The 27,595-nt window shown below is 32.1% G+C and overlaps 4 protein-coding genes and 1 long non-coding RNA gene across 14 annotated transcripts; 3 read left to right on the top strand and 2 right to left on the bottom strand.

The window, feature by feature from the left end:
* Window positions 1-1,196: 1,196 nt before the first annotated feature.
* On the bottom strand, window positions 1,197-6,642 carry LOC112800538 (cytochrome P450 81E8). Its single transcript, XM_025842867.2, has 2 exons — window positions 5,364-6,642; window positions 1,197-1,982 (listed from the first exon to the last, which is right to left on the bottom strand). Exons 1-2 carry the CDS (start codon window positions 6,246-6,248, stop codon window positions 1,371-1,373), a joined length of 1,497 nt encoding a protein of 498 aa, XP_025698652.1. The 5' UTR covers window positions 6,249-6,642; the 3' UTR covers window positions 1,197-1,370.
* LOC112800539 (uncharacterized) lies at window positions 5,344-7,471 on the top strand. The gene is made up of 2 exons (XR_003201414.2): window positions 5,344-7,068; window positions 7,188-7,471. It is a non-coding gene; the product is annotated as an uncharacterized lncRNA (long non-coding RNA).
* A 3,998-nt stretch (window positions 7,472-11,469) lies between these two features.
* Window positions 11,470-14,054, bottom strand: LOC140184797 (uncharacterized). The gene is made up of 6 exons (XM_072237972.1): window positions 13,785-14,054; window positions 13,083-13,433; window positions 12,870-12,999; window positions 12,437-12,630; window positions 11,818-11,957; window positions 11,470-11,572 (listed from the first exon to the last, which is right to left on the bottom strand). Exons 1-6 carry the CDS (start codon window positions 14,052-14,054, stop codon window positions 11,470-11,472), a joined length of 1,188 nt encoding a protein of 395 aa, XP_072094073.1.
* Window positions 14,055-18,827: 4,773 nt separating this feature from the next.
* Window positions 18,828-23,277, top strand: LOC112800535 (S-adenosylmethionine carrier 1, chloroplastic/mitochondrial). 10 transcript variants are annotated; one of them, XM_072196367.1, is made up of 11 exons: window positions 18,828-19,119; window positions 19,333-19,442; window positions 20,094-20,203; window positions 20,292-20,325; window positions 20,520-20,810; window positions 20,887-21,033; window positions 21,499-21,588; window positions 21,671-21,722; window positions 22,002-22,063; window positions 22,254-22,334; window positions 22,898-23,277. In XM_072196367.1, exons 7-11 carry the CDS (start codon window positions 21,571-21,573, stop codon window positions 23,018-23,020), a joined length of 336 nt encoding a protein of 111 aa, XP_072052468.1. In that variant the 5' UTR covers window positions 18,828-19,119; window positions 19,333-19,442; window positions 20,094-20,203; window positions 20,292-20,325; window positions 20,520-20,810; window positions 20,887-21,033; window positions 21,499-21,570; the 3' UTR covers window positions 23,021-23,277. The 10 variants fall into 10 exon arrangements, with proteins under 10 accessions (XP_072052468.1, XP_072052467.1, XP_072052472.1 ...); XM_072196366.1 differs by having other exon boundaries at window positions 20,460-20,810; XM_072196370.1 differs by having other exon boundaries at window positions 18,846-19,227.
* LOC140184796 (high affinity nitrate transporter 2.5-like) lies at window positions 19,657-21,197 on the top strand. The gene is made up of 4 exons (XM_072237971.1): window positions 19,657-19,724; window positions 20,460-20,810; window positions 20,977-21,033; window positions 21,146-21,197. The coding sequence occupies exons 1-4, from the start codon at window positions 19,657-19,659 to the stop codon at window positions 21,195-21,197; spliced, it is 528 nt and encodes a 175-aa protein (XP_072094072.1).
* Window positions 23,278-27,595: the final 4,318 nt, after the last annotated feature.

The following is a 27,595-nucleotide window of genomic DNA, read 5'->3' as shown; positions in this document are numbered from 1 at the left end:
AAATAAGTTTGATTATTAACGAGCTGAGCCGTGAGCTAAGCTCAATTTTTGTGAGTCAAGCTTGAGTTTGATCTAGCTCAACTCAGCTCGACTTACTTCTAATCCTAGTTGTGAACGATTTAGTAACATTCTAATCGAAAAATCAACGAATTAAGACAATTTTAATAGTAATTTCAGTGAGAACATAATATTTAAATTCGATGTTTGATCAAGCAATAAATATACAAGATATGCTGTAAGAAACTGTGAAATAGATATATTCGACGATAATCTTTATACGAAAATATTTAATAACAAAAAAAATTAGCTAAAAATAATCATAACTTATCTTATTTAATATTTATTAATTATCCGAAAATGTTTAATAACAAAAAAGTTAAAAATAATCATAACTTATCTTATTTAATATTTATTAATTATTGTGATAATTAATAAATATTAAATAAAATAAATTTTGACTCATTTTTTTCTTAATATTATCAATGCTTATATTAGAGGTGGCAAAACGGGTCAAATCCGTTGGGTCCATCCGCAAAATTTGCTAAAAATGGCGGATTGGACTAGAATTTAGAATCCGCCAAATTAAAAAAAAAACCGCCAAATTTGTACCGCCAAATTTACGGATTTTGACGAGACGAAGTAGACCGATCCGCCAGACCAAAAATTTTTATTTTTTCTTTTTTTTTGTTAAATAAAATAATGATTACTACTACAAAAGTAATAATTATATAATTTTTACACATTTTTTTATTTTTTATTTTTATTCTTCTTCTAGTTATTAACTTTATTTATTTTATTTTATAATTTTGTATATATACTCAAATTATGTAATTTAATTTTTAAAATAAATATGATTCTGTTGATAAACATTATTTTGAATAATTTTATTGAAATTAAAAATAAAAAAATAATTAAAAAAATTATATTATAATTTGATTATTTTTTTATTTAATTTTTTAATTATTATTTTTTAGTTAATTTTATTGAATTATTTTTCAAAAAAAAAAATCAAACAAACTAGCCCACTAATCCACCATAAAACAAAATAAGTTAGCATTTTAAATCTATTTTAATTAGTAAAATGTGATAGCCCATCCCATTTATAATACAGGCCTAAACGAAACGGACTGGGACGGACTAATCCACCTTGCCGCCCCTAACTTATATGTCTTGGCATCAGTAGTTACAATTCCAACTAATAAAGAGAAAGATTTCACATATAATTATTATAAAGCAACAGGACACGAGGAAAAAAAAACCACTAATAAAAAGAGCTTAATGGACACAACCAAAACATAAGTGATCCTACACGTACGTACAGATGTTTATTCATTTAATTATACAGATAATTGTGTGCTAATATTACTAAATTAAATAATAGCCTTCGTTGCAAATGGATCACGCACCTTACACATTGCTTCCAAGGGAATTTTCCTTGACACGGTAAGTCCTTTTCCTTCAGCCATATCAATTTCTGCATGTGTTGTTCGCTCCCATTCAAAACACTGAATCAACAACCCTAATGTCAAATTCACTGTACGTTGTGCCAAATTGGCTCCTGGACACGCCCTTCTCCCTATTCCAAATGTTAGTAGATTGTTTATTTCACCTTCCTTTTCAAACCTCTCAGGCTTAAATTGTGTAGAGTCGTCACTCCACAATTTGGGATCTCTATGAATAGCCCAAGCATTCACCAATACAATTGTGTTTTGCGGTACCTTATATCCTTCCAAGGTGCAATCCTCTGAAGAAAGATGTGGAACCAATAATGGTGCTGCAGGATGCAATCGAAATGTCTCGTACACTATGTTTTGAAGATAATTGAGTTTTGATATGTCAGACTCGTCTATAAGGTGATCTTGTCCAATCTTTGTGTCTATTTCTTTTCTTGCCCTTTCTAGTATTTCTGGATGGTTTAACAAATTAGACATTGCCCATTCTAAAGTCACAGATGATGTGTCTGTTCCAGCAAGCAGCATAACCTACAAGTTCAAATTATGAAATGAGTATTACATGTTTTTTTTTTTTGGGTGTTGTTAAGTTGTTAGAAATATATTTTTTTTAATAAAAATATTTTTTTATTTTAGTATATTTAATAAAAATAAAATTAATTGAAAAAATATTTTTAACATAATAAATAAATAAAAAATATTTTTTATTATTATAATAAATTATAATTATTAAATAAAACTATATTTTTATATAATACATTCAAACATAAAATTATTTTTATTTTTTTAAAATTTAATAAAAAATATTACTTAAAAAATATTTTCTTAAAGCTTCACTTAAACAAATTCTATATTTTGTAAAGACGAAGCATACTATACATATTTATTTTGTAAATTTTAGTTAGGGTTAAGTACTGTTTTTGTCTCTAAGGTTTGGGATAAAAAACAAATTCGTTCCTGATCTTTTTTTGTTATTAAAATCATCTCTAACATTACAAAACGTTATAAAATCGTTTTTTTTGTCCATAAATAAAATTTTTTGGACAATTTTATCCTTAAAAAGAAAAATAAAAAAATCTTCTCCCATTATCACAATTATTCCCTACTTCATCAGTCATCACTACTACCACCACCACACTATTCTCCATCCATCCATTAATCCTAAACCCATCACAACACCAACAATTGGCAGCAACAACTCAATTAAACTAAAAAAACTTGACAAAACAATATCATATAATCATTAAGCTAAAAATTAGATCCAAGATAAGTAATTAGATCCAAGACAGCAATGGAGAAAGACCTGGTTCAAGCTTTCAAGCAGAAAGGCAGACGGGATGATCATTATAATACGATGATAGCACCTAATTAGCAAGAAAAGCTTTCCTTTCCCTGCTATGCTATTAGCTATGGCCTATGGCTGGATTGAATCCCTATTGCTTAGGGCAAGTCAAGGCAAGGAATCTATTCCCGTGGGGATATAAAAGAGGAAATGAAAGCAACGTGTGTAGCTGACCAATTGCAAGGGTTGAGCTAAGGCTAAGCCAATGCCAGGAGACCACACCTAGCTAGCACCTGGCTTTCATGCATCTTGCTCCTACGCCTTGAACTATCAAGCAAGGCAAGGGATGAGCTACCTATCGACAACAGGCACGTATTGAAAATGGGGAACTTCCTTCGATGATCCGGGAAGAGGATTTCCGACATTAGCATCCGAAGAAGCCAAGCTCATGCCATCAAAAGGCGATCCAAAATTATTGGGATTTAGACCACAGGAGAGAAAGAAACGAATTGAAGACCTCGCTCCATACCAAAAGCTCGACGACGGTGATGGAACGCCGACGGAGTAGCTCTTAGCCGTCACTCTTTTCTACCGTTTCTTTCTTCTTCCCTTTTGTTTCTCTCTTCTTTCTTTGTCTTTTGCTTTCTTTTTTTTTTTGTTTGTTTTCTGTTTTAGGTAGTGATAAGGGGTGGGGTGAGGGTAAGGGTAAGGGTAAGGGGTAGGGTGGGGTAATTTTTTTAATATTTTTTATTTTTATTTAAAGAATAAAATTGTTTAAAAAAATTTTTATGAACAAAATGATAATTTTATAATGTTTTGTAGCGTTAAAGATGATTTTAATAATAAAAAAGTTGGGAACGAATTTAATTTTCACCTCAGGTCTTAAGGATGAAAATAATACTTAACCCTTTTAATTACTATATTTCTAGTAGAGTTTGTAATTTACCTCATGACAAGGGATAAGTACGATTTTGATTCTTAAGATAGAGGTTGAATTTTTTTTTGTTTTTATTCTTTTTTTTATACAAAATCGTCATTTTTATTTAAATATTAAAATTTTGGATCAAATTATCTATAACAAAAAAAATTTAAAAAAATAAAAAAGTATTTCTGCTCCTGCAAAGAAAAAGGAAAAAAGGAAAAGAGAGAAGAGAAAAAAAAAACTGTCTACGTATTTCCACTTTTGTTGTCATCTCTGTACGATTTTAATTTTAAGATAAAGACGATTTTAAAATTAAGTTAAACTTTATAGATAATTTTGTATATACAAAAATTTTCGACTTATACTTTAAAGACTAAAATTACACTTAATCCCAAATTAATTAATAAAGGTTACGAACATATTTGATAAAGTACTTTTTAAACTACTAAACATAGAGTCATAGAATACTTCAATGAATAGAATAATATAGGTTATTTTTTTAAGAGATATGTTTTCGAAGATATTTTTATATGGAAATAATTATAAAAATAATATTGTAAATTATTAAATAAAATATATTCAATAAAATGTATTAAATTATCTAATATTTGCAATATCATCATTTTCGTCATTTTCACATTGACGGGAGGATGTCATTATGGGATAATACTCTTATTCTATATTTATCTAATCTAAGCAACCCTGTATGAAGAGGTGCATAATAGGAAGGAAATAAATGAGCCAATATACTAGCTCTGACCATGTCAAATAAATAGATAGTCCAAGGTAGTGATGGATGGGAGATGGGACAGAAACACAGGGACCCGCAAAATTAAAGGAGTAGTGTTAAATTGAATAATATTAAATTAAGCATTTATATTGCTCTAATATCCCTTTTTTTTGTTTGGGGAAACTCCTAAAGATGTTACATATTTTAGGAATTTTCAAATGTACTGGTGTGTGTATATATATATATATATATATATATATATAATTAAAGATTAAAATTGACTGAAATATCAGTATATTTAAAAGATTTCTTATATTTTATATTTAACTGATAATTAAAAGTTGCACTTAATGTGTTTGCTATATGTGACTTGTTTTCTTACTTTACCAACAAAGTAGATTTAGTTAGGTACTACTAATAAAATATTTAAACATTCATTGTTTATGTGTATACTCTATACTGAAATCAGTATACTATTAAGAGCAATGCTAAGGATCAGCAATTTTTGTGATTGTTAGCCATATCAATAATGATTTGATGGTGTGAGATTGGTGTGAAATTTTATTCAATGACTCATCTTTTTCTACTGATTACATGCTGGCCAAAATTCAATAAAACTGCTGGTCCCTAGACTTTCCCTACCATTAATATTAACAACAAAAAAAGTGTATAAATGACTAGATTAAGCATAACTACATACGAATATGGATATTATTATATCAACATCGGAAGACGCCGCCCTAGTCAACGACGTGGACCAATCAATAAACATGCTATTGACTACCACATGTGCAAGCCCACTATCATCGATTTATTCAGTTGTTTATCCTCTTTTTATCGTATAAAATTATAAACTCGTCCTCATCCTATAATTATGAGGTTGCAACTTGCAAGCTCACCGTAAAGTTGAAGCAAAAGGACTATGCTCAATAAAATAAAACAAGGGAAGAATAATAGTGAAGAAATATAGAAACTTACCATAATAAGTCCTTTGATGATTTGATCTGTGTAGTACTCAGGATGCGACTGTTGCTGAGTTAGAAGATGATCAATCATGGTGTTAGTGTTTCTCTTGCCATTGCGATGTTCATCAATAAGCCCTTGTAAAAAAGAATCAATTCTTTTACTAATCCTCTTTAATTTGTTCTCCAAACCATCAAAATCGAACCACCGAAGCACTGATATGAAATCTCCAGGGTTGTTTGCTCCTCCCAAAGCCACCAACTCCTTGGTTATTGCTCTGAATCTCCTTGCTTCTTCAACATCAGTGACGTCACAATCCTCACCGTAGTATCGTTTTCCAGAAACCATTCTCATTATAGTGTTGAAGGTCATTTCCGATAACTTAGATCTGAGCTCCACTTTGTTAAAGCCGTTGGAACATTCCTGAGCCAGCTTCTGCACGAGCCTCATGATCTCGTCTCTTCGGATTTCCAAGAACGAGTTGATGCGGTGCGTTGAGAGAACCTCAAGCGTTGCGATGCGGCGGAGGTTGCGCCAGTGATCTCCGTAAGGGGAAAGCACGAGGGTGGTGTTGTTGTAGCCGATGTACTTTCCAGTGAGAAAGTGAGGACGGTTTGCAAGAACGATGTCGTTTTTGGAGAAGCATTCTTGCGCTGCCGTTTGTGATGAAACGACAACCACAAGGCGGGAACCGAACCATAGGGAGAAGACTTTGCCATATTTTCGTGACAGCTCATAGAAAGCGCGGTGGAATGGTTGCTTGAGTTGGTGGAGGTTTCCAATAAGGGGAAGATATGGTGGACCTGGAGGAAGGTTTTTGAGTGCTCTTGATTTGAATAATAGCTTCAAAGTGAGAAGGAAGGAGATTGTGAGGAGTGAGAGATATAGGAAAATGGACATGATTATTGAATTGCTTCCAGTAGTGTTTGGATAGTTTCGGCTAGTATGTGTGGTGCTTCGATTTTATAGAAAAAGAAACCTGACACGTCACCCTTTCTGCGGCTTACATGCAATGCCTGAGCTTGCGTTTGTGCTTACGTCATACTCATCATATAAGTTCTTGGGACTGGAGAAGGAGGAAGGAAAAATCCACGCTGTTTTCTTTCTCTATAAAAAAACCAATGATTTAAAAAAATAATAAAAGAAAATTACTTCTAAAAATAGTATCAACATTTATATCTGTTAAACCAAATTAGTTTAAATTTTTAAAGTGGTATTTTAAATTGGATCTGTATATTAATTTTGTCTCTCAATTTTCAATAGCATTAGATATATATTTTAATTTGAGTTTTGGATAACATATAAATTCTTCTATCCAATTTTGGCATAAGTCAGCAGGTAGAGTGCTGACCTGGCGCTGCCAGCTTCACATAAAACGTCAAAAATGACCAACTACATCAATACGCTCTAAAATTTTTCAATTTAGTCTTTGCACAAATCATAAACCTTAAAGGTAGTTCATCTTTTTTTTCATTTTTAAATCTGTTCCTCGTCATGTTATAGCTCTTCTTCTTGCCATCGTTATTGCGGCCATGAGTGACAGCCACATTTCAGAAAGGTCGAATTGCTCCTCTGCGACAGGAAAGTGGACAAGAAACAATGTACGAAGCAGGCGTGGACCAGTTTCGGAGTGGTGCGGATGTGGGATTCGGCTAGTCTTTCGGTGGTTAGGGACAATGCGCATTCTAATAAGTTGTTCTTCGGATGTCCAAATTATAATGTAAGTGCACTAACTTTCTAAAATTTTAAGTATTGTTGATTTGAGTTTAATGTTTGCTAAGCTTGATGTATATTTGTAAACTAGTGGAAAGAACTGATGCGGTTTATTTGTATGGGCAGATTCTGTACAAGATGAGGTGCTGGTGAAATCTGATGAAGAAAATGAAAATTGTGAGATGAAGATGAACGTTGCATGGAGGGTGGGTAAATTAGAAACAGATGCAAAAAATGTAAAAGTGATGATTCAAGTGCTTGGTTTAGAATTTTTAATATTATATATGTTTGTATTAATGTTGGTGTTGAAGGTTTGAATAGAATCAGTCTTGCAGCACAGAACCATGATGTTAATGTAATTCATTTTATAAACATTGTAATTAATATAAGGTGGGGTTCGATGCATCAAATGATTGTGCTCTTTGATAGGTTGTTTATGTGATTTTATTTTTGTAAATATAATTGAACACACAATTATAAAATGAATAAGCTGCAACAATAACAATAGCTAACATAAAATATCATTCATAACTAATCCACAATAACATTAGTTCATATAAAGTTATGTAATAATGCAGTGATGACAATAACAACAAAAAAGATACATAGCATTATTTTAGCTATTTTTCGATAACCTAATTACCATAATATAATTACAAAGAAGTCTATAAATCACCATAAACAAACCAAAAACAAATAGAACATTGTTATAATTGTTTCACAAAATAACACAAACTTTCATACTGATATCCTAAGTCTATGGACATTAATCACTTCTTTCTTGGGACTTTGAATGCTGGGGTGGGCACAAACTTGAGAAAGTCTGCCAACTATGCTGCAGTGGCATCACTAGCTACCTAGGCCTGCGTTGGATTCAATGATGCAGACCCTGTTCGAGGAGGTGACCTTCTTCTAGGTGGTAGTTTTGCAGGTCTAGTTGGTGTCTTCTTCTTAAGTGGATGATTCTGCAGTGCAAACGACAGTCATCCAAAACAGTTATAGAAATGAAAATATTTCAAATATTAAAAAGATACTTAGCATTATGATACAATACCTTTTAAGAGTCTTCTGTTTTAGAGTATGATGGTTGAGATAGATCAATCTCAGCCTGCTGGACATCCACTTCCACAAGAGATGTAGGATCAGCAGTAGCAGAAGCTGTTGCAGTTCCAGTTCCTATTGCAGTTACAGTGGCACTTGTAGTGTGAGTTGCACTAGTACTAGTTGTTGTTGCATTTGTAGATGCAGTTGCAGTGACATTATAAGGAGCATTCTTAGGGTCCTTTGCAGCAGCCTCCGCAGCTTTGGTAGTAGCAGCAGCAATTTCTGCAGCATCGACAGCCTTTTTTTCTGACATCCTCTTTTTGTATGACCTTTATACAAACAATACTTGCAAGTAAATGGTCGTAGCTGCCTCTTCAAAGTGGTAGTTGGCTTTGATTTCTTGTTAGACTGTCCTCCTTCGTTCGCATCCTTTCTCCTCTTGGTTTAGAGCTGTCCCGATTTTCTCTTAACCAATCACTACAAGAAACATTGTTAAAATCGACGGATAAATTGATAGCTAAGCCGTCGATAATATTAAAAATCAATGGCAAGATGGACGGCGGTGGTGGTCACTATTAAGCTTGTCGATTTTTAAAAATTCGAATAAAATCAACGGCTTGCCTAGCCGTCGATAATAATTTAATAAAATCGACATTATTTCCGTCTATAATATGAGTTTAAGAATTTTACTCTTACTAAAATCGACAACATTGCCATCGATATTATTATATAAAATCGACGTCGTTTTTGTCGATATTTGATTCAATAAAATCGACATATATAGCTCCGTCGATTTAATTATTTAGATACTGACAAAAAGTGACAACTCTACCATCGATTTTAATATTAACTGCCATGCCAAGTACACCAAAAGTAAAAGGACATGCTTTATCCCTCTAAACTTCTACGTACTACAACAAATTTTTTTCAATAAAACACTTAAAAATTTTCAAATATTTTTCTAACACAAAATAATCAGGTTTTTCTGGTACAAAGTCTACAAGATACTAAAGAGAAAAAAAATTGTAGTTCCAAGAAAATGCCACCTTGCCAATGCTGTATTTATGAGCAAAATAATGTTAAACACAGGACACGCCACATCTAACAATAAAATGCTTAGACAGCATCATTTTTTGAGCAACAACAAGAAAAAGGAAGAAAATTCAAATTGGCACATCTCAATAATAAGATTATCCATTCATCAACTATATAGGTCACAACCCATTACATATATTTGGCATAATCATTAAGTTTCTGCTTGGTTTTATAAAACAGCTAAAACAAAATTACCTGGGTACTGAGCTTGCTTTCCCGCGCTATAAAAAACAATGCTCCGAGCAACAGGCAAATTCCATGACCTCAATCCCCAAACATCACAGCAAATAGGAAGGGGAATATAATAGTTGTGTAAACAGTAGGATTTGCTTCATGGTATCTCGCAACACTGCCAAGTTGAAGGGCTAATCAGGAATTTTTCAAGTCTTCATTAATTATAAACAGAGGAAGTAATAGCTAATGCACTAGAAAAAAGTTTTCTCAAGACACTATATATTCTTAGAATAACAATGCAAAGTCAAAAAGCTCAAACAATACCAAGGAATTCTATCATGATTCATAACTTCTAAAGAAGTTTTACATTCTCTTAGACAGGTTGAGATTAACAAACAAGTTTAGAAAGAGGTGGGAAAGGGACAACTCGCCCACTTTTTCTATCAATAAAGATTCATGCACCCAGGTTGAAAATCGAAACTTCAGTATTTTTCCCTATTGTTCCCAATATACAAAGCTTTGTTATCCTTCTCTAATTATCTATTTAGTCAAAAACCACTAATCCAGTTAGTTTTCCATGGACAAGTAAGAAACTTTCTATGAAATATTTTATCACGAATTTACAAATTCAATGACATCTTAGTGCAAGTTTAACTATCAAAAAGAAATAACTCTACATGTTGAGGTTAGAACTTACAAAAACCAGGCAAGATCATGTCATCCTAAATTATCTTTCTGAAACTCTACATATAATAATCAGATATTTACCATCTATTGACTGAAGTATATGGACAAATAATGCAATAGAAAGCACTCCAAATAATAATTAAGAGATTAAACTATTCACAGAAACACAAAATATAAGGCTCACCCATATGCATCAACAATCTCCTGATATGGACTTGTGAAACTGTTGGTCCTAAAATATGTAGATGGTGATTCCACTACATCCATTGGATGGCAGATTATGCCTACTTGTGAACTGCTAACGAAAGTTGCCCGTTGTAATGCCTCCTGAATCTGAAAAATCATTAATTGCTGGCATTAAATCAGAGCACACCCACCAACTTAAATAGCAACAGCATGTCATTGCTGGCAGCTTGAGAACATCAAATACAAAATCTTTAGAAATAATTGAATATTATACACACACATACACGCCAAAAAAAAGGGACATAGACACCTCTAAATCCTCCAAGTCAATCTCTGGTTGCAATGCAGTATGAGAAGAAGACATTATGCCAGCTTTATTGATTTGATCCTTGAAGAATTGTAGCTTCCATGACATTTTCGCACATTGCTTTACTTGCCAAAAGTGGATTGTGTTATCCATTAATAACAGAATGGACAACAAATAAAAAATATTATTTAAAAAAAGAAAAAAGAAAGTCATTACTTCTGAAGATAGATAACATATATCTAGTTGAATAAAATTATAAACTAAAAATTACAGGAAACTTGTTTGGTACAAAATTTAGTGAATGCACTCTCAAAGAAAAACTAACAGCCAAAGTCGGACTAGTTTGTTCAGTGTTCTAAAATCAAATTATGATAATTAGGGTGAGTATTACTTGGCATGCACAAATATTTCTATACTAATTATTTTTAAGACTTTCTTCTGCCTTTCTATAAACTTCATACTTCATACTATTATATATATAAAATGCAGATTTAATTATAGTGTAATCTATGACTTTAAGCCATCGTGGCTGTGCTGCAAGACAAAATATTATTATCATCATTACACTATATATATACTAAAATGCAATTAATTACTTGCAACACTCTCTGCGGATTCTTACCCTACTTTTATATAACTAGTATCATGCAAATTGATCAACTAAAAAAACCTCTTGCTTCACTATTTTCTCCTCTGTCTGATAATTGTTTTAATTAACTATTTCATCAATATTGTAGTGCAATTCAGTCTGGCAAGTCAGCATTGAAAGGGATTTAAATTTCAAATTATAATTTAGTTTTGCGAAGCTAGATTCCACATCAACAAAAGCAAAATAAACAAACGCCGATTAGGTTTAACAAACACAAATTCAGAATTTCATGATAAAAATAGTAGATACAAAAATAAATATAATAATCAGAAAGAGACAGAGGGGAACTTACAAGAAGCTGCGACAGCGACGTGCTCTGGCAACGGGCTCACAGCAACAGTGATTGACAAAGACATTGCAACGACGAATCTGTGAAAGAAGAAGAACTTATATGCAGATTCACAAATAACAATGTGATAGAGTGATAGAGTGATATATATATATATATATATATATAGAGAGAGAGAGAGAGAGAGAGAGAGATAGATAGATAGATAGATAGATATATATATATATATATATATATATATATATATATATATATATATATATATATATATATATATATATATATATATATATATATATAGAGAGAGAGAGAGAGAGGAACTTACATGAAGAGGATGGCGAGGCGGCGGGCTCGGCGGAGGAGAAGAAGAAGAAGAAGCTCTGCTCTCTGCCTCTCACTGTGACCGTGACTCCGTCTCTGGTCTCTACTCTCAGGCGTTGGAGGAGAAGAAGCCTCACCTGAACCCTGATTATCTGAAGGATTGGGGTTAAATTTTAGGGAAACGAGTGAAACAAGGGATGCAGGAAGTAAACGCGGGAGTGATGTTCTTTTGGATAAAAATTGACGACTATTTTGTCAATTTTAATTAAATAAAAATTAACACTTTAGCCGTCTATTTTATATAATAAATCTACACCGTTTATTTGATCTACAAAAGAAATCTCTATCGTCTAAATTTATCAACGACAAAAGTCGTTGATATTTTAATTGTTAAAATAGGCAACCAATCTGTCGATTTTAAAAGAAAAAAATTTTTCAACTACTGTTTTGTCGGTAATGTGACGATAGTATTAAGGGGTTAGAAGGTTGCCAAAATAATAGACGACATCGTCGTTGATTTTAATATTTTATTTCAAATAATCTCTTTTCTGTTTTATCGACGGCAAGCCGTCGAAAAATATCGACGGGAAACTTGACCGTCGATTTTTGGCGTCAATAATTACCCTATTTCTTGTAGTGAATGGTGCCAAATGTCTATTGTTTTCAGATCTTTCCCATAATTGTTGGCCAGGTAGGGGGTTGATGTGGTGGCTGTAAGTGGCTTTGTATAAGTCCATAGTTAATAGCTTGTGACAGAAATCCTCTGGATGCTTGTTCACTCTAGCAATAGCAGCACAAGCATGAACACACAGAATTCCTGCAATAGTAGTAATAATAACCAAATTCTCACTAAGTAATTAGACATTGAGTACTTATGTTAATGGCTAACCGATTAACCAGCCAAGCATATTGGTGACTAAGTAATCATGAAACTCGTACCATTATAGTGAATAAGTAATTGGGTAACTAGGCAGAATAAACAACTAATGAACTTATGATAAATTTGTGACAGAGATTTAAATATATTACAAGTTAGCATCCAAAATTGGCAAGTACGTAGCCTTTTTCTCAAGTCAACTACATGGTTTGTAAGGTGTCCATGCACCTCGAACTTCTCATAGCTGGTGTCTCCAGCCCAAATTGGTTGCCAGTGTTTACATTCCTTCCTCACCTTTTCAAGTCTGCTCTTGATTATTGGGGAAAGTATCCCACATGATTATCCAGCTTCACCTTATTTTTGGCCATTGTCCTCATTACAAACATCCTCACCTCTTCAAGCAATATGATTATCGGCTTTCTCCTAACTTCCTTTTTCTTTGCATTGAATACTTTACACGCATTGTTACAAATTGAATCTAATTTTGGCCTATGACTGAACTGTGATCTTGTCCAAGAATGTGTCGGCCATTTTTCTAGGTATGCCCATGCATCCGCATTAAGCCACTTCATCTTTTTCCTGTGTTCCTTGAACTCTTCAAAAGTAGTGGCTTGTGCACAGTCCCATAATAAGCCCCATAGCTCTATATCTTTCCATTGTTTATTAAAATTTCTCCAAATATGCCATACACAGAATCGGTGATGTACATTAGGCATCACCTCCTGCATAGCATGAATCAGGCCCTGCAACCCAGAGTTTAACGCATACAATTAGGCATTCATATCCATCAATTGTTACAGATTAAAGTGCATAAGTATTCCTAATCGTGACCTATAAACGTCCCTCACATTGGGTTTCACTCACCATAACAATCCCTCACATTGTTGTTTATTCACAATAAAAGTCCTTAACTTTTGTTATCGTGCCACTAAACAAGTCCTTTAAACATAGCAGTGGCAACTAATATGATACAGTGAATCCATCATAGTAGTAGCAACTAATATGATACAGTAGCAACTAATATGTACAAGTCCTTTAAACATAGCACTAGCAACTAATATGATAAATCATCATAGGCATAATAAGTTAAATACTTTTTGCATGTCAGAAATAAAATACCAACTATGTGTCTTGTAATCTCCCAAGTCTTGGTGCAACAGTTCAAGAAACCACTTCCAATTCACTGTGTTTTCAACCTCCATGATTGCCCATGCAATGACGTATATATGATGATTAGCATCTTGCGCAACAGCTGAAAGAATTTGGCCTCCAAACATAGTTTTTAGGAAAGCTCCATCTAGTCCAATGAGTGGACAACAACCAGCCCTGAAGCCATTCTTGTATCCATTTAAACAGACATACATCTTATCAAAAATCACCTCACTCTTTGGCTGTGGAATAGTGCAAATCTAAATAGTTGAACTTGGGTTGGTTTTCAAAAGTGTCTCCCCATAGTCCTTTACCATTGCATGCATATTGTGCCTTTTCATCACCATAGACAAGGTTTCTAACATCAGATAGTGTCCTTGAGATTAAATTCCTATTCAATGACAAATCATACTTAGTCTTGAAGAATGTATTAGCATCACAATGTCTAAAGTTGGGATATTTTCTCACTTTTCTTACCAATTTACTAGCAACCCAGTTTCTGTTGGCTGCTCTATTCTTGTCCTCTCTCGCACATGTATGATCATTTCTAAATGTCTTCACTTGCCAGCAAGTATCATCACAGTCCTTGGAAGCAAAAATAACACAGTTACATTCCTTCACCTTGCATACTGCCCTTAACCTCTTCCTATCATTTTTGTTGAATTGAATACACCTTTCCTCCTGAATGGTATACTCCCTAACAACCTCTTTAAAATCCCACATGGTATTAAACTTCATTCCAACCTCTAAATATAATTCACCAAACCTAGCACCCTCCCTAAAAACTGGAAACACCTCATCAGATCTGACCTCTTCCTCTAGTTCATCTTTAGAATTGGGTGGAGTTTTCATCTCCAACGAATGCCACGATTTGGCACCGTCAGAATCAGTTCCAGAATCATAGGCATCATAATTATCCGTCCTACCACTTCCCACGAATCCAAGATCTACTTCAACATCAGAGACATCCTCTACGAAAACGTCATCATCAACACATATCTGCTCCTTATCCTTACTCTTGCACTTACTATTACCTTGTTCATTACTTTTATTTGTGATTTTCTTTTTATTTTTTAGCTTACGTGAAGGAACAGGGTCCACAGCATATAAATTAGATGAGTTGTCTTTCCTAACTGGTTTATAGGGCTCATATTCTGAACTCTCATCAGAATTAAAGGAGTCTTCATCAGAGGACAACAAGATTATAGGTATCTTGCTACCTTGAGGCTTTTCCTGACCTTTTGTGCAACCTACCCCAGTAGCAGACCTCAAGTAATATCTCCTGTTCACTTTGGTTTGAGTTGGTTTGGGAGCTTTCTTAGTCTTCTTTTTTAGTTTTTGTTCAGTATGCACCGTAATTGAGGCTTTAACTTCCTGCTCCCTAGGTAGACTAATATTAATAGTAGGAGTCTTTTTGGCATTTGGATTGGCACAACGATGTGGGATGGATATGGTATTTTTCTTTGCTTGCACTCTAAGATCCCTTACTTGATCATCAACATATATCATAACCTCTTTCCCTTGCATCAGTTCAGGTTATGAAACCTCATGTTCAATAAATATATCAACAAGACCCTGGTTTTGTGAACCCATCCGACACATCTCTCTTAAGTCTGCATCAATGTTTAACTTTCTCAAACCCTCCTCTATGCTCTTTTCAGCTACAAGCCACCAAACTTCCTTCATTCTGTCATAACCTAGCTCCTCAAAGTAGTTTCTCAAATAAAATACATCCAACCTATCCACCTCAACATCACCTAGGCAGCTTCTATTATCATGATAGTACCTCATCTTTCTATTAACACCCTTTTCGAAAGTTCCTCCGTAATGAAACATAATGTCCAATACTTTATCTATTTGCAAGATATATAAATAAACAAACGAAACACATGCAGCACTAACAGTGTACCACAACTCCACCTGAGTATCATTAATGGAAAAATCCCCTGTTTCATAAATAAAAAAATAGAGCAAACTAAATCCCATGCTAACATAGTAACCACAAAAAATCTAACAGCATAATAATCTAAAAAAAAAACACCAAATGCAAATGAAATCACTTGAAACAACAACTCAAGTGAAGAACCATTAATGAGTACCCAAAAAAATAAATTAGATTTTAATTCGTAACAGTATTGCTAATCTTGTTGATATTCACAATAATGGTATCCTCTGGTTCAGCAACTTTCTATGGTTGGCGTCCTTCTTTCTCCTGCCAACGAACTCAGAAAATCGGTAAGGTGAAGGTGCCCTACTGTGACGATATTCTCTGGAGGAAGAGGAGAAGAAACGTTTGAAGAAGAAGAAATACTTATGAATTATCACCCTTGTCCAAGAAATTTTTCAATACCCCTACATGACATTACGACTCCGTTTTGCTTCAATCCCCCTTTACAAGCAAAACAACGTCGTTTCAGACGTTTTACGTGGAGTTGGCAGCGCCAGGTCAGTGCTCTGCCTGCTGACTCATGCTGAAATTAGGTAGAAGGATCTGTATGTTGCTCGGAGCTCAAACTAGAAGGTATATTTAGTACAATTAAAAATTAAGGGCAACATTAATGTACATACTCAATCTAAGAAACCACTTTAGAGATTTACTTAACCAATCTATCTGATTCTAAAATATATTAAATTAGAATTTAAAATTAAATGTTATTTTATTTAAACCAATAAATATATATAACTCTAAATTATTGTAATTATACACACACAAAAAAATAAAAATATTTGATAATTAAAAATACTAATAAAAAATTATTAAAATTGATTATTTTTAATTTTATTTAATATATTCTATAATAAATAAATATTAAATAAAATATATTTAAACGATTTAAGTTTATTATTTTTTGTTTCTTTATTAGTATTATTGTAAAGGGAATTTGAGACATGCAACTAAATAAAAATAAGATATGATTGGATTGTCTTTATTATTGCTGTTGTGTATTATTTATTTTGTCCAGGCACATAGAAATCCACCCATGCCATCACAAACTAGAAGCATCAAAACGAGTATAACGACAAAGATAATAGAGCATAACTATCAAGTTATTTATTATTTTGTCAATTATTTAAATTATTGGCATTACTATGGTGAAGTTTGTGAAAAAAAGGAAAAAAATGCAAGATCATAAAAAAACAAGAATTAAATCACATACTACAAAAAATTACTAAGAATGACAAAAAAGTTTACAAATCCAAATTTGTGATTGTGAAACATTCATCACATTTCATATTTAGTCAGATAAATATATAATTTATTTTTATTTAAATTTTTATTAAATATTTCAAGCATATTATTATATATATTAAAAATAATATAAAAATTTGTAGTACAAATAAAAGAATAATTTCTTAAACAATTATTTATTAAGTAATAAATTCAAAAATCAACTAATTTAAATTAAAAAAAACATCATTCAATTGTGCAAATAACTATTTTCGATCGAAAAAAATTATCTAAATAAATTACACTTAAATTGATAATTAAAATTCATTTGAAATGGTCTTTAAAAAAAGAATTATTTTATCTTAAACTCAAATATTTCGCAATTAAGTTATTGTTTCATGCAAAATAAATTTCACTTCTTCTTCTCACAGTCGAAAAAGAAAGATTTTACATATTAAAAACAAAAAAGTTTAAGGATCAACCATTTTGTTGTGATAAAAATGAATATCCATTATTTAATAACTTGAACAGTTCAGTTTCTCAATAAAGAGAGAGTTCAAATTCTCAAAATAAATTACATTAATAAAATTTAAAAATACAAAATTTGTTACGTATATATATATATATATTTTCAAAATAAATTACATTAATAAAATTTAAAAATACAAAAATTGTTACGTATATATATATATATATATATATATCATCTCAATTATATTGAAATAATAGTGAATATTATTATTAAAATTTTTTATTTATATTTTTTATTTTATATTTATTTATTTTTTATTTATTTATTTCATAACACATTATTAGTACAAGACTCTAATCAAAATTTAAGAAGATTCAGGTAATAAATTTTTATTATGTGAAAGTTCTCTTAATTTGAATTTAATACTCTTGATATATCTAGAAACAACTATTTATCATGGATATTAGATGCCAAAACTCATCTTAATCCAATAGATTTTGGAGATACTATTAACATTAAAAATAAAGCATCCCGAAAGAATAAATCCAAAGTTATGATCTTCTTTCGTCGTCATCTTGACGAAAGATTGAAAAATAAATATTTCACACTAAAATATCCTGTAGAGACGTGGAAGAATATTGAAGAAATGTATAATCATCAAAAGATAGTGATACTTCCTAAAACCCGATATGAGTGGACACACTTGTGTCTACAAGATTTTAAATCTATAAATGAATACAATTCAATAATGTTTCGAATTATCTCACAAATGAAATTATGTAAAAAAAATAACTGATAATGATATGTTAGAAAAAATTTTCTCGACATTCCATGCCTTGAATGTGCTCCTATAGCAGCAGTATCGAGAAAAAGAATCTAAAAATTATTCTGGGCTAATTTTTTGCCTTCTTGTTACTGAACGTAACAATGAATTATCTTTAAGAAATCATGAAGCGCGTCCAACTGGCGCTACCCTATTTTCTGAAGCAAATACGACAAATTATACCTCTAAAAAAGGTAAATGGTAAGGTTTTGGTAACAAGAAAACACTACTAGAAAACTAGTTATTATAGACGGATATTTCCGACGGATTTTATCCCACGGAAATACAGAGGGAATTTCAGAGGAATTTTTTGTTGAAAAATAAAAAAATGAATTAGCATAAATTACAGACGGAAAAGAGAATCCGTCGATAATTCCGTCGGAAAAATTAATTTTTTTCCGTGAAAAATAGTTACAGACGGATTTTTCGTCTGTAATTAAATAGACAAAACGCTGCATTTTGTTAAATTATTACAGACAGAAAATCCGTCTGTAATTTAAATTTTCTGTCGAAAATATTGAGGTAACCCTAATTTTATCACCACCCATTCACACTCCATTCACACTCATCCCTCGAACGTTTCCAGCAGCCCTCATCCCTCGAACTCTTCTCCTCTGGTAGAAGGTGGTGTCGCTGCCGGCGGGGACAGACCGTGGGTGCCCTCGTCATCTGGGGAAGCTCTACTCGACCCTCTTCGCATCTTTCCTCCTCTTCTCGCCGTCGCACAAAGTTCTGAGTTGAGCTCGTGGCGTCGCCGTCGCGAAGGGTTCCTCCCCTCCTCACCGTCCATTGTTTCTGATTCTCTGCTCCTCGCCGGTTTGTGATTTTGTGATTTAATCTCTGCTCCTCGCCCTCGTTGTTTCTGATTTTGTGATTTCATTTCCGATTTTGTGATTTAATCTCTGCTTCCTTTAATTCTCAAAGGTGCTTGATTTGCGGTTTTGCCTCTTATTTCCATCTCTCTCTCTCTCTCTCTCTCTCTCTCTCTCTCTCGTTTTCTTAGTAGCCAAACAACTTGTTCTTATTCAGGTAGTAGTTGCTGCGTGTATTGGCTTTGGTGTTTGTACAAAGGAGTTGAAGATTGACCAGCCTTGAAGTTTAGTAAATGTGGTGATTCATATCTTCAAAATTTGCTTCAGGTGCCACTCTTCACAGTTTTTCAGTTTTCCAAACCTAATTTCTCTGTTTATTCTTTTGTTAATTGTTATAATTACTGTTTTTTATTTTTTATTCATATTAATTTCTTGTATTGTTTGCTTGATGGAGTATATTTTCTTCTACGATGATAAGCTTTTTTTCTTTTTTTTTTCAACTTTTTTATTTTCCAATTTGATTTGATTTATTTTGGGGTTGATGGATGATGCTGCTAATCACTTAACTTTGCTTGATTCATGCATCCAGCCGTATCCAATGAGGGAAAGGTTTTGATGTTGTCATGATAGGTTTTAGTGAATTACATCATAGTTTGATTTTATTACTAGCTACTTGGGTTTGTGATCATCCAAGATTATCTCTCTCCAGGTGAAAGAATAACTTCCTCACAAATGAGATTAGGAGAAGACTCTTCCATTAAAATGACAGCTTTTTTCCAAATTGATATATTAAAATGACAAATTTCAGCATGAAAGTTAAATGCACCAGAGAATTGGCCAATTAATTTTAGATGCAAAGTGACCTAATCTCTTAACCTCATTTTATTGTGTTTTTTAGTAAAGTGTAGATCTAAAACACTTTAATATCAGAAAATACGCATTTAAATTTAAAGCCTGATAGTTTGTTTCTAACACAAGTTGGAGAAGGTGGCACCCAACTTTCTGGAGGACAGAAGCAGAGAATTGCTATAGCTGATTGGGAGTAGCAAAGGTGGTTGAGAACGACATGTTTAACAAAGAACGAACATGTATGCTCTCTATGCTCCCATCTTTTTCATTCTCTCCTTCCCCTTTGTTTAATTTTGATTATTGCTTGTTCCCTATTGCAATTAAAAGGAAGCTAAGCAAAGCTAAGCTAAGCTAAAATACTGTAAGTAATGCTTTATAATCTCTTTTTGACACTTTTTTTGTTGGCATTATGCTTTATTTATTTATTTTTTTGCTGTTGTAAAGATTAATTTTTTATTCAGAAATTGAATACTGCTGTCTGTACTTCACTTATAGATACTGCTTTGGTGTGGAGTTGACTATTGATAACATCATAGCTGAGTACTTCTATGACAGATTCAATCTCAAGCTGCACACTGCTGGGATCATTGCTGCCAATTTCGGATTGGCGAATCTTTTCTCCAGGCCCGGTGGAGGGTTCATATATGATGCAGTTTCAAAGAGGTTTGGAATGAGGGGTAGGCTCTGGGCCTTGTGGCTTTGCCAAACATTCGATGGTGTCCTCTGCATAATTCTTGGGCTTGTTGGATCTTTGAGTGTTTCTGTTGTTGTTATGATCATATTCTCTGTGTTTGTTCAAGCTACTTGTGGCATGACCTTTGGAATTGTTCCTTTTGTCTCAAGACGGTTTGTGTTCTTCTTCTTCTTTTATTCTCTTTAGAGTTATCTTTAGTTTCATTGAATTGCTTTCCATTTTCTCCAGAGTGTTCTTTTAGTCAAGTTCAGACTCATTGACACAAAGAGGACAAAAATAGAAGTAATGGATCATCACATAACTGCTTCATGATTGCAGCTTGGAAATGGAATACTCAGTGAATTTAATTGTGCTGGAAGATGGCCCTTCAAAGCAGTAATATCTCTTTTCTTCTAAAATCCTTCCTTCTAAACAGTTTAGCAACTATTATTCATAATTTGGCATTTTCATCATGTAATGATATTTAGAAATTTGGTATCATATGCAGCTTGGCCCCTGGTCTTCTATTTGTTTTTATCAGTTGTGAGGAGAAACTGTAATGACTTGCATATTAGGCAATGTGGTTTATGAATAGTATAAGACATATTTGATCATATAAACTGAATTTTGAAAAAAAAAATCTATCATTATTAGGATGAGGAAGGATTTGAAATTTTCTAAGGTATTAAAAACGAATCAAGCAAAGAAGACTATGTTAGCTATGTCATAGAAATACCATGCTTGCACCTACATAATTGATTCTGCATTGTATCTACATATCATGTTTAATATTGATCATATTCCTTTTGAGAAACATTTGACAATCCTATTTTTCCTTTGACATTGATCTTTGAAACCCAGGGGTATGGATCTTTTTTATTGCGGGATTTGCCCTTTGATGCTATTCAGTTTTGCATCTATGAGCAGATTAGGATGAGTTATATGGCTGCGGTAAATTTCTCAAGCTCTATAGTTATATGTTTTGTTGCACTGTATTTCTTGATAGAGGATGTGACTGCCATTCCATTTTTAGGCCCGAAGAAATTTGAATGATCCAGAAAATGCAATTATTGGTGCATTTGCAGGTAATTAAATATTTAAATGACATTAGAAGACTACTCATATATATATATATATATATATATATATAGATAGAGAGAGAGAGAGAGAGAGAGAGAGAGAGAGAGAGAGAGAGAGAGAGAGAGAGAGAGAGACGTGTACACATACTAAGTTGTAGGCTTGTAGCACAACATAGATTCCGATTCTCTTAATTAACCTCTTAAGGTGTGTGATTGCTGCTAGCATAGTAGCACTTAAAGCATTATACCAGTGTTAAAATGTGATTAACAATCTTATTTTTCTAGGTGCACTAACTGGAGCTATAACAACTCCCCTTGATGTCATCAAGACAAGATTAATGGTTCAGGTTAAATAATCTTGTTTCCTACTACTTTTCTTTTGCTGTATTCTTCCTTTTCAATCTCGTTTTCACATGAAACTCGTATAACGCCATATGCAGATGATTCCATGTTATGTACTGTAATCCGCATGCAAATCAGTAAGAATATCCAGTTTCAATTATCAATCCATTAACAAAGTTCATTTTCCTCCTAAAGGGATATGCAAACCAATATAATGGAATCGTAGATTGTGTTCAAACAATTATCAAGGAAGAAGGACCTAGTGCACTTTTAAAGGTATGGGTTTTTTACTTTCTTGGACACACCAGCTTGAGTGGTAACTTTTAGCATGGTCCAAATTCTCACCAAATTATGAACTGTACCTTAACTGATTAGAGCAGGTTCAGAAAGTTATTGCCAAAATTGGTTTGCTGATCAGCCAAAATTGGTTTGCTGATCAACCAAAATTGAATGCTTCCATTGGTTTGCTGATAAAAAAAATTGGTTTGCTGATCAGCCAAAATTGAATGCTATGAAGTTGAACTTGAAATACTCATTGTTCAGTAGGTAGTTTAGAGCAAAGTTTTACAATAAAAGGAGATAATTAACAGAGGAGACATACTCACACTGTAGAGAGACCTGCTATTAAGAACATTAGACTCATCTTATTTTTACTTATTGCGGTTAAGGGTGCTTTATTTTTTTTAGCAGCAAAGTGTTAAGAATGATCATTACTTTGCTTTGCATTTGAATTCGAAGATGTGTTTGTACATTACAATACTGTTTGACAGTGATTACTATCAGCATTATAGCAATAGCTGTTTGTTTTTTTACTATTAACTAGATTATATTTGAAACAGCCATGTTTGTGGTGTGAGTTGAGATTTTGTTCACTATTGACTATGCAACATATATTCTGGATTTTGTGCATTATTTGCATTATGGTGTTACATTCTCGATCCTTTATTGGAAAGCTGGGATGATGAAGAAGAAGCAGCAGCAGAAAGAGCAAGTGAAGTGAATTTTGTAGATGAGATAAGTGGAATTAACACAGGACCTCCTTCACCAACTTCATCTATTAATTATTAGAGCAGCGAAAATTGTTCAAATAAGTTAGGAAATTGAATAGGAGTTGCTTGCAATATAGGTCTTTTAATTTACTAGTATGAGGAAAATCATTTAGAGCCCTTTGGATACTCATTAACAACTTTTAATTTATTCAATAGACTTTGTTGATGTATGTTTATTACTTATTATTATAGTTGATATATCAATACACTTTGTTTATATTTTGAATTATATTAACTTGCTTGTTTATAGTAGTTTTTTTTTAGTTTGATAATACGATGAATTTGTTTATTTTTTGAAATATTATAAATATGTGAATACAAATTAGATAAAAATTTATATTAAATTTATATTTATTTTGTATCAAAATAAGTTTATTTTGTAATTGGAAAAATAAAAAAATTCTATTTTACCTTACTGACGAATTTACAGACGGATTTTCTGTCTGTAATCAGAGTGTGAGATGATTTTCCAAAGTTCAAATTACAGACGAAAAATCTGTCGAAAAATCCGTCTGTAATTACAGACGGAAAATTCATCTGAAAATCCGTCTGTAATTACAGACGAAAAATATGTCAAAAAATCCGTCTGTAATTACAGACGGAAAATCTGTCTGAAAATCCGTCTGTAATTACAGACGAAACATCTGTCAGAAAATTCGTCTGTAATTACAGGCGGAAAATCCGTCGGAAAGTTCGTCGCCTTCGGGAAATGGATAGAGCATTTACATAGGGAAAATCCGTCGGTAACTGGTAAAAATCCGTCTGTAATTTTCCGACGAAAAAAAATCTGTCGGTAAATAATTTCCGACGGGGCTTTTACATAAGAACAAAATCCGTCGGTAATTTCGTCGGTAACCAAAAATCCGTCTGTAATAAAGACTAAATCTGCCTGTAAATCTGTCTGTATTAATCCATTTTCTAGTTGCGAAAATTATGGAAGAAAGAAAAATTATATTTACAAGAAAAGTCTCACCAGAAGTGGGATAAAAAAAGAAATAATGGGCAAAATAAATCAACAGAAGATAAATATTTTTGTTGTGGTGGAAGAGGTCATTGGTCTCGTACCTGTCGTACTCCAAAGTACTTAGTTGATATTTATCAAGCATCTTTAAAAAAGGATGACAAAGGAAATGAGACAAAATTTGTTTCAAAGAATGTCTCTAAAATTACATTATGAAGTATCTGTTTTTTTAGGATCCTAAAGAAAATATTAGTCATTTAATCAATAATGAAAAAGTTTAAATATTTGAGTTCGTTAAGTATTTATGTAAATAAATAATGTAAATAAATTTTTGTTAAATTTTATTTTTCATGTATTTAAATTTCAAGTATGATGTATATAAATATTATTTAATAAAATATTAATATATTTTTTTAAATTTTAAAATCACTAAATGTGTCCAATTTTATAATAATAATAATAATAATAATAATAATAATAATAATAATAATAATAATAATAATATCAATAATAATAATAAATTTAGTATATGATACTATTTTATATACAATGACAAATAGTTTCCATCGGGAATATAATTTTACTGCGCATGTACCTTTACTTATTTTATGATATGATTTTATTGTTATTATTTATCTTTGAAAAAAATGGTAAGAACATATAATAAAGATATTTACCTTGTGAATAGTGCAAGTTCGTATACCATTCTCAAAAGTAATATAATTTTACTTATCTTGTACCAAAAGAAATGTGTTAATATAATTATTGGCTCAGGTAGTGTGATAGAAGGCTATGGAAGAGTTATAATTTTGTTTTCTAAAGGGAAAAAAGTTCATAATAAATAATGCACTATTATCTATTAAGTCTCTAAGAAATTTATTAAGTTTTAAAGATATTCGTAAAAATGGATATTATAATGAAATAATGAATGAGAAAAATCATAAGTACTTATATATCACAACTCATGATTCAAATAAAAAGATTATATTACAAAAGTTATCCTCACTTTCATTCGAATTATATTATACTAAAATTAGAGCAATTGAATCACATGCCATTGTAAACTATAAGTTTACTAGTCCAAATGAATTCATAATTTGGCATGATCGATTGAGTCATCCTAAAACGACCATGATACAAAAAATTATTGAAAGTTTTCATGGATATTCACTAAAAAACCAGAAGATTCTTAAATCTAGTGAATTTTGTTGCGCTACATGTTCTCAGATAAAACTCATTTTAAGGTCATCACCAGTAAAGATTGGATTTGAGTCTCGTGAATTTTTAGAAAGGATTCAATGCGATATATGTAGACCTATTCATCCACCATGTGAATTTTTTAGATATTTTATGGTCATATTAGATTCATCTTCGATGATCACATGTGTGCTTATTATCTTCTTACAACCTGGCGCGAGATTTCTTGCTCACATTATTCGATTAAAAGCACAATTTTTGGAAAATTTAATCAAAAAATTCGTTTTGATCATGCTGGTGAATTCACCTCAAGCTTTCGGTGCTTATTGTATGGTCAATGGTATAAGTGTTGAACATCTAGTAGCTCATTTTCATACACAAAATAGACTAGTACAGTCACTTATTAAACGGCTCCAATTGATTGCTAGATCCTTACTTATGAAAACAAGTCTCCAACCTCTGCTTGGGGCATGCCATTTTACTTGTTGCAGCAACTTATTCGTTTGAGACCAACAAGTTATCGTTACTTCTCTCCTCTGCAATGAGCTTTTTGCCAGCAGCCAAATATTTTTCACTTGAGAATATTCGGGTCTGCGATATGTGTTTCCATTGTCCCGTCTTATTGCATCAAAATAGGACCTCAAAGAAAATTGAGAATATATGTTAGATATGATTCTTTCTCTATGCTGAGGTATTTTGAGATACAAACTGGAGATGTATTTAAAGTCTGATTTGTAAATTATCATTTTGATGGATCAAAATTTCTAATATTAGGAAAAGAGAATAAGCTTCTTAAAAAGAAACTTAATTGAAATGCATCATTCTTGATGCATTTAGATCCTCGATCAGGGCAATATGAACTAAAAGTTCAAAAGATTATATATTTAAAAAGAATAGTAAGTGAAAATGTTCCAGTTCGAATTGATGTTTCAGTTGAACAAATAGCTACTGAAACAAGTACATGCCAGAAGCATGGTAGACCAATTAGTTTCAAAAATAAAAATTATCAAAAAGAAGACAGGCATTTGAAATTACCAAGACAAATAGTACTCCTGTTAAAAAAAATAAAGACATAGAAGAAACACCAAGAAGTGTCCAAAATTCTAATATAGTATTGACGCCAAAACACGTTCAGGTACCTGAAAATTATGAAAATGATGAGATATTGATAAATTATAACTTTACAGGAGAAAAATAGAATCGAAATAAAATAATTGTCAATAAAATTTTTACATATAATGTGACATTACACATCATGCATGAAAGTAAGGATCTTGAACCAAGAATAGTCGAAGAATATCGACAAAGAAATGGTTGGCCAAGATGAGAAGAAGTTATGAAGGCTGACTTAAACTCACTTACAAAATGTGAAATCTTTGGATCTGTAGTTCGTACATCAGAAGATATAAAACCTGTTAGATACAGATAGGTATTTGTGAGAAAATAAAATGAGAAAAATGAAGTTGGACACTACAAAGCTTGACTTGTGGAACAATGTTTTTCACAAAGGTTGGTATAGATTATGAAGAAACATATTCCTCTATAGTAAATGCAATCACATTGTGTTATTTGGTCAGTTTATCCACATACTATAAACTATATATGCATCTAATGGATGTAGTGATAGCCTATTTATACGGATCATTAGATGGTGATATCTATATAAAAATCTCTAAAGGACTAAAGATGTCTAAAGCATCCAATAAATATTCGCAGGGGTTATGCTCAGTTAAATTGTAAAGATCTTTATATGGTCTAAAGCAATCTGGACGAATGTGGTATAATCGTCTTACTGAGTATTTGGCCAAAACGAATTCAAGAATGATGATATATGTCCATGTGTTTTCACAAAGAAATCTGTATCTGGATTCATTATAATTGATGTGTAAGTTGATGAGTTAAATATCATTAAAACTCTTGAAGAGATTCCAACAATTATAAAAGCTCTAAAAGAAGTGTTTGAGATGAAAGATCTTGAAAAGACTAAATTTTGTCTCGACCCGTAGATCGAGCATACAAAAAATGGGATCTTTATTCATCAAACAACATACACATAAAAGATCTTGAAGAGATTTTATATGGATAAATCACATCCATTAAGTACCCTAATGATCATAAGGTCTTTGGATGTGGAAAATGATCAATTCTGTCCTAAAGAAGAAAATGAAGATATCCTTGATCCTGAAATATCATATCTTAGTATTATTGGAGCACTAATGTATCTTGTTAATAATACACGACCTGAGATATCATCTGCTATGAATTTATTAGCAATGTATAGTTTCTCTCCAACCAAAAGATATTGGAATGGAATCAAACAAATCTTTCAA

This window comes from Arachis hypogaea, chromosome 5 (genome assembly GCF_003086295.3).
Source record: "Arachis hypogaea cultivar Tifrunner chromosome 5, arahy.Tifrunner.gnm2.J5K5, whole genome shotgun sequence".
NCBI classification, from domain to species: Eukaryota; Viridiplantae; Streptophyta; class Magnoliopsida; order Fabales; family Fabaceae; genus Arachis; species Arachis hypogaea.
This window is presented reverse-complemented; position numbering and strand designations above follow the sequence as displayed.

Excerpts from the sequence above, each read along its gene's own strand:
- LOC112800538 (XM_025842867.2), bottom strand. The coding sequence starts at position 6,248 with ATGTCCATTTTCCTATATCTCTCACTCCTCACAATCTCCTTCCTTCTC. Across the intron at positions 1,983-5,363 it reads TCATCAAAGGACTTATTATG|GTTATGCTGCTTGCTGGAAC; the intron begins GTAAGTTTCTAT and ends TTGAACTTGTAG.
- LOC140184797 (XM_072237972.1), bottom strand. The coding sequence starts at position 14,054 with ATGTATGTCTGTTTAAATGGATACAAGAATGGCTTCAGGGCTGGTTGT. Across the intron at positions 13,434-13,784 it reads TTATTTCTGACATGCAAAAA|GGCCTGATTCATGCTATGCA; the intron begins GTATTTAACTTA and ends TCTGGGTTGCAG. Across the intron at positions 11,958-12,436 it reads CATTCACTACAAGAAATAGG|GGTTCAGGTGAGGCTTCTTC; the intron begins GTAATTATTGAC and ends TCAGATAATCAG.
- LOC140184796 (XM_072237971.1), top strand. The coding sequence starts at position 19,657 with ATGGATGATGCTGCTAATCACTTAACTTTGCTTGATTCATGCATCCAG. Across the intron at positions 19,725-20,459 it reads CCGTATCCAATGAGGGAAAG|ATACTGCTTTGGTGTGGAGT; the intron begins GTTTTGATGTTG and ends CTTCACTTATAG. Across the intron at positions 21,034-21,145 it reads GAAGATGGCCCTTCAAAGCA|CTTGGCCCCTGGTCTTCTAT; the intron begins GTAATATCTCTT and ends TATCATATGCAG.
- LOC112800535 (XM_072196371.1), top strand. Across the intron at positions 21,723-22,001 it reads AATTATTGGTGCATTTGCAG|GTGCACTAACTGGAGCTATA; the intron begins GTAATTAAATAT and ends TTATTTTTCTAG. Across the intron at positions 22,064-22,253 it reads AGACAAGATTAATGGTTCAG|GGATATGCAAACCAATATAA; the intron begins GTTAAATAATCT and ends TTCCTCCTAAAG.